The sequence below is a fragment of the Panthera uncia genome, assembly GCF_023721935.1.
Source record: "Panthera uncia isolate 11264 chromosome C1 unlocalized genomic scaffold, Puncia_PCG_1.0 HiC_scaffold_4, whole genome shotgun sequence".
NCBI classification, from domain to species: domain Eukaryota; kingdom Metazoa; phylum Chordata; class Mammalia; order Carnivora; family Felidae; genus Panthera; species Panthera uncia.
Genome location: NW_026057585.1, coordinates 53803970 through 53810430, shown reverse-complemented (window position 1 = coordinate 53810430; position 6461 = coordinate 53803970). Strand labels below are relative to the sequence as shown.

Genomic DNA, 6461 nt, shown 5'->3' with positions numbered 1-6461 from the left:
CTAATATTGAAAGAAACTGATATTTTTTAAAACTATAACTAAATTTGAACATTAAACACTACCCACTATCTCCTGATTCTGAAAAGTCCTTAAAGAAGTCAAATAATACTGCTTGCTAGACCTAGCCTATTGGACTCTAGGATCATTAACATTAAAAAATATATAATTTAGTATTTGGAGTGACAGGTATATTATGCAATTAATTTTTTGATAATAAAATACCATTCAGTGAAGAAAGCAAGGCCAAAATCAGCAATCAAGGTGAAATAGAAAGGTAGAAGGAAAACTATAAGTAGCGACATAATTGACATAATTGGCATTGTGATTATTTTGATAATTATATTACATTTTTGGTCAAGTTAAAACACCTTAGAAAAACAATATTAGGTTGAATCAAATGAAATTTTTAAATTTTTTTGTCAAAAAAATGATCAAATATCACAATTTCATATGGTTCAAACTGATATCTCACAATCCTCAGTATATTTTAATCAGGTTTTTGGGAAACATAGTGTTCATTTTTTATGCAGGAAAATTAAGGGGTCCTGTGACTTGCCTGTATGCCAGATATCACAAAGAAATCAATAACAGAACTAGGAATATAACCTAATAGAATAACAGAATTACTAATCACGCTAACTCAATAGCACTCAGTAAGCACCTACCACATGCCAGGCAAAGTTGTGGAAGTGTGTGTATGTGTGTGGGGCAGAGTGGGGTTTGGGGTTTGGGGATGAGGCAGGAACAGGGTCACAGATTTGGACCTTTTGAGTTTGCCAAGCAGAGAGTTGGACTAAAGAAAGGCACAGGGATCCCTTTGCCCCTCCCCCCCAAAAAGAAAGAAAGGCAGAGGGAAAGATATAAAACTACTTCTTTTTTTGTTTTTACTTCCATTGTCAAAGTAAAGTATTTGTTTTCTGTTATCAACAGAAACTTGTTAATGAAGATGTGCTAAATTAATCAAGTTAATATATGAATTCCCCAGCAAAGCCAGGCTTAGCCAGTAGTTTCATATGCTAATATCAACAACCAAAGCACTTTCTGTCAAGGATTTCAACTGGATGAAGTTTCCTGAACTGACAATGTGGCAAAATATTAGCTTTAATAATAAATCTGCTAATTCTTCTTCCCTGCTTGTCTTGTTCAACATTACAATTCCATTCTGGCAAATAATAAACCCTCAATAAGTATTTGCTGAACGAACTAATTAGCTGATGTTTGGTCCTTGATAGAAGCATAATAATTCCTGCCAGATAAAATGAGTTTACCACATTTATTTATTATAACATAAACTTTTTAACAAATAGTCCAAGCCATCAAAATTCATCAATTCTAACATCCTCCCCCTACCAAATAACCCCATTCCTTCTCAATCATAAAATTAAATGCATGTAAAGTATTAAATTAACAAACATTAGCAAATTATTTTAAATATTTAAATATTCTTTTATTGAAACATCCCAATTTTTGTTATACTTTGTATGTATATCTTTTATACCAGAAATATAATCAGATCTACGTGTATACAAAAATTCTGTCTCCTTTTATTGCCTACAATACAGTACTATAAGGCTAATTCATAAAATTGCTGTAAGAATTAACGAATTATACAAGAGAGAAATTTTAGGTACAAGAGCTTATTCTATATGAAAATATTATTATAACAATTCTACCTCCTCATTCAACTATAATACACAAAAATCATTTTGTAAGGCTACTTCTGTATCAACTTCCAAACAGTCTGATTAAAAACCATTTTAATCTATATTTTAGGCAAAAAAATAAAGTCTAATTTTAACATGTTATCAAATGATTAAAAATAAAAGCACTGTCAATTTAAGTATTTCAACTGCCTGAGTTCTATAGGCCAGATAATAATTTTAAATAATAGTTACATTGTTAATTGTTGAAATAATATGTAATAGTCTTTTTTCTCCTCAATCATTAAAATCTTATATAATATTCCAATAATAATTTATCACTAAGACAGATATTTTTCTAAGTAATGTATCACCAAACCACATTTTGTTTCTGGTGTCATCTGCTGAAATCAATCCATGTTATAAAATGACACATTAGCTAAAAACTTGATAAACTTTGGAATGAAGTTCACTGACATGCTACTAAAAATAGACCCTTTTTAATTTTTTCAACAAATTTAATATGAACATGGTGATAGAAATACATTAGGATAATAGAAATTCACCCTACATTAGTTTTTAATGAATCTTAGATATCACAATTCTTTCATATTCCAAATTTTAATTAGTCTTCAAAAATAATAACTATCTCTTGAGCAGTTATAACATGCACAATACTATGCTAAGCATTTTCTACACATTACTTCACAAAATCCTCACAACTTTATGCAGTACTGTGTATATTAATTAGCGCCCCCACATAGAAATAGAAACTGAGACTCAGGGGTTAAGAAATTTGTTGTGACTATAAGAGCCAGGATTTGAATGCCTCAGATCTACCTCACTACAAAGCCCATAGCTTTAACCAACCATCCAGTTTTAAGAAAACAAAGTCCTAAATATAGAGAAATGGAAGTCAACCAAGTTGAAATACAAAGTTAGGCTAGATGTGAAAAAAGATATTACTAATTATTAAAGACAGAAGGAATATAAACTACACTAAGAGTCTCAATATATTTACAAAATAAGTGAGACAAATAAATTTCCATTTTTAAGAAATCCATTTCTTTTGGCAATATCTTTAAGATGACTGCAGAGACTAATCCTTCTCAGAGTTTCCTGACGAACATGTTTTTCATTCTAGACTTAAAATTCAATGTCTTTTAATCATCATGCTTTTCACACCTGTGTGGTGGTTTCATTAAACAATGTACATACTTTTTTTTAAGCATTTGTTAATACCAAGTTATCAAATATTCATGAGGAAAAGAGTATACCTTCTTAAGCTTTACACCATCATTTCTCCTCCATGAGAAATTAAGTTATTTTCACATGATCAAAAAAATTCATGACACACAATTAAAAACAAACAAGAGTCACATTTTATAAGGCAGCAATTACATTCATGCGATACCAGTGTAATTGAAAGACAGAAGACATTTCATTCGTTAGTAACACAGAATTTCTTCTAGTGGGTTTCCTAGAGCTCATTAGATATTCCCTGGCTGATTCTCCTAAGTAATTAGATTTTAACAGGATTTTCAACAGATCAGAGCAATCTCTGTGGGTGCCAATAGAAGAGTCCCCCTCTGGCCTTACCAGCAGGGCAGAGCAGATAACATCCAGACTGGGAGTTAATAGGACAATTACTGGCCTCTTTTAAATGAGTTACATTAATGCACTTAAGCTAAATCGTTCTGCATATGATTAAATATTAACATCTGCAAAATATGAAAGCATGATATGCAATCAAGTTGTGTTGTTTTAATTTCCCCAAAGAAAGACTTCCATTGTTTATATAAATGCCTTTAAACACTATGTATCAAACACTTTGAGGATACACTAATAGAAAGATGGAAACAATTCTTCTCACTTAAGAGTCCTAAAAAACACTGACTTTTAGGATGTCACTTCTGGGTATGATGGAGTGACTAAAAGAAAAAAAAAAGACAAATATATGAAATAATAGTTTTCAGACACTGGACAACAGGCAGTGCAAGACAATGATCCCTGAGAAAAGGGGAAATAAAAAAAGGATAAAATCAACTCCCTGAGTTCAGAGAGAGTTGAGAATTTGGGGAGGCCAAGGTGGCTAGAATACACAGGACAAGTACCAGGGAGGAGAGAGTATGAGGGAGGAGAGAGTACCAGGGTACCAAGGAAGAGAGTTCTGAAGATCTGCAGAGGGTACCCTTCAAGTCTCATGCTTAGTGTTCATCAGTATATACATAAGAGAAGACTACTCAAGGCTGAAAAAAGAACCACTGAAAAAGAGCAGGTGGAACTATTTTCAGAGCTCACACAGTGCTGGGGATCTTTCCACAGGCAGAGTTAAAAACAAAACAAAACAAAACACTTTATAATACATAAGGCAACAGAGAACTCAGAAGGATATTGTCTCAGTAGTAGGGGCAAATTAGCTCTAGCTTAAAGTTGCTCTGGTGCCACTTAACAAAATTTAATGGCAAATCTCAAAAGAATCAATTTCCAAGTTATTTGAATGCCCAGAGCAATGCTCAAAAATATTTATAGGAATACAAAAGAATCAAGCACGTAAACAACATAAAATTCACAATGTCTAACACCCAAACTCACTAAGTCATGAAAGGAGCATGGAAGATATAAAAATGGCCAAAATCAAATTTCTAAAGATGAAAAATACATTGGATAGGATTAACATTGCAGACTGAAAAAAAATAGACAATGAGTTGTGGAATAGTGAAATGTGGGACAACTTAAAGCAGCTTAATACATGAGTAGTTGCAGTCCTAGAAGAGAGGAAGAGAAGAGAAAAACTATTTGAAGAAATAACGACCAAAAATTTTCCAATTTTGATGGAAATTATACACCCAAGAAAAAAATGAAGCTATTTCATCAAAAATCAAGTAGCCTAAAATATATTAACTTAAAAAAGTTTTTTTTAAATGTTCACTTATTTTTGAGAGGGAGGGTGAGGTGCAGAGAGACAGAGGGGTACAGAGGATCCTAAGCAGGCTCTGTGCTGACAGCACCAAGTCTGATGCGGGGCTTGAGCTCATTAACTATGAGATCATGACCTGAGCTGAAGTCAGACGCTCAACCAACCGAGCCACCCAGGCACCCCTAAAATGCGCCGACTTTTATTTTTTTTATTTATTTATTTTTTAACGTTTATTTATTTTGAGACAGAGAGAGACAGAGCATGAACGGGGGAGGGCCAGAGAGAGGGAGACACAGAATCTGAAACAGGCTCCAGGCTCTGAGCAGTCAGCACAGAGCCCGACGCGGGGCTCGAACTCACGGACCGCGAGATCATGACCTGAGCCGAAGTTGGACGCTTAACCGACTGAGCCACCCAGGCGCCCCTAAAATGCGCTGACTTTTAAATGCATTGTAGATACACTGTAAATGTCTCTAGCAGAAACCAAAATATATTGGTCCAGACCTGATCCAAAGTCAGTCACATGCTTGGTTCCTATGATAAGATTTTCTAAGAGTAATTTTCAGTCTGATGCAAATAGTCTATTTTGCCACTAAGTATCATATTTCAGATGTTTTATAATGAATTATATTCTCTACTTATTGACTTTACACAGAAATGTTTCCTTCTTTTCCTCAGCTGCCACTAAGGTGCTCGGTCTTTCTGAAGCAGCCATAGGCCACGTGGGGATGAGGCCCTCCCCTTCAACCACTTGGCCAGCACTGCACTGTCAGCGCCTGTTTAGCACTCCCTTGCACCATGGCCTCAGTCTTGGAGCTCACCTGCATCTACTTGGTCCTCATCCTACAGGACGATGAGGTGATGGTCACAGAGGCTAAGATCAATGCTCCCATTAAAGCAGCAAATATAAATGTTGAACCTTTCTAGCCAGGCTTATTTGCAAAGGCCCTGCCCAATGTGAACACCAGGAGCCTCATCTGCAATGTAGGGGCTGGTGGACCTGCACCAGCAGGAGGTTCTGCTCCCTCCACCACTGCTGCCCCAGCTGAGAAAGTGGAAGCAATGAAAAAAGAATTAGAGTCATCTGATGATGATATGGGCTTTTTGTCTTTTTGACTAAACCTCTTCTGTAACCTTTTCAGTAAAAAGCTGAACTCTTAGGGGCACCTGAGTGACTCAGTCAGTTGAGCAATCAACTCATGATTGTGGCTCAGGTCATGATCCCAGTGTTCTGGAATCGGGCTGAATCGGGCTCACTGCTGAGTTTGAGCCTGGTTGAGTTTCTCTCTTTCTCTCCCTCTGCCCTCTCCCTCTCAAAACAAAACAAAACAAAACAAAAAACAAAACAAAACAAAAAACACCTGAATTCTTAACAAAGTAAAAATAAATACTCCAAAACATTATTATAAAATATCAAATTAGACCCCAGCAAGTACAGAGGCAGGGGCCTGAACCAGACAAATAAGTTCTGGTGAGCACTTCCTCTATCCTTTCATTGGCTTCTATTCACTTGGATAAAATAGGGAACAGGATCAGCAAGAGAATTTTGGTTGAAATGACACTTGAATTTTTTAAGCTGAGCCACAAGCTCCACACCAACTCTCAAACAGCAAAGCTCCGTGCATGTCTGCAGCCCCCAAAATGTGGTAACATTCAGATGGCCTTGAATTTTACCTCCCTGTTTCTATTTGCCCACAAATTTAGTTTCTAATTCTATTTCCCCTCGTGGAGTTTTCAAATGTCTGAGCCTTGTTTTATGTACATGAAGTATTCCAGAGATTTTAAATTGAAACAGAACTTTTTTCAATCTTAATTACACCTTACGGGCATTTGGAGAACTTGTTATCTAAAAGAACTCTTTGAGTGTATTGATCATTTTCTGAACTTTTTGTCTAAATCTG

General features: G+C 35.4%; 1 protein-coding gene across 1 annotated transcript; it reads left to right on the top strand.

Moving 5' to 3' along the window:
• The first annotated feature begins 5358 nt into the window (after window positions 1-5358).
• Window positions 5359-5676, top strand: LOC125913669 (60S acidic ribosomal protein P1-like). Its single transcript, XM_049618871.1, has 2 exons — window positions 5359-5433; window positions 5506-5676. Exons 1-2 carry the CDS (start codon window positions 5359-5361, stop codon window positions 5674-5676), a joined length of 246 nt encoding a protein of 81 aa, XP_049474828.1.
• The last annotated feature ends 785 nt before the right edge of the window (window positions 5677-6461 follow it).

What these genes read in the sequence shown, in the direction of transcription:
- LOC125913669 (XM_049618871.1), top strand. Translation starts at nt 5,359, where the DNA reads ATGGCCTCAGTCTTGGAGCTCACCTGCATCTACTTGGTCCTCATCCTA. An exon ending in ATGAGGTGATGGTCACAGAG is followed by an intron (nt 5,434 to 5,505) that starts GCTAAGATCAAT and finishes TTATTTGCAAAG; the next exon opens with GCCCTGCCCAATGTGAACAC.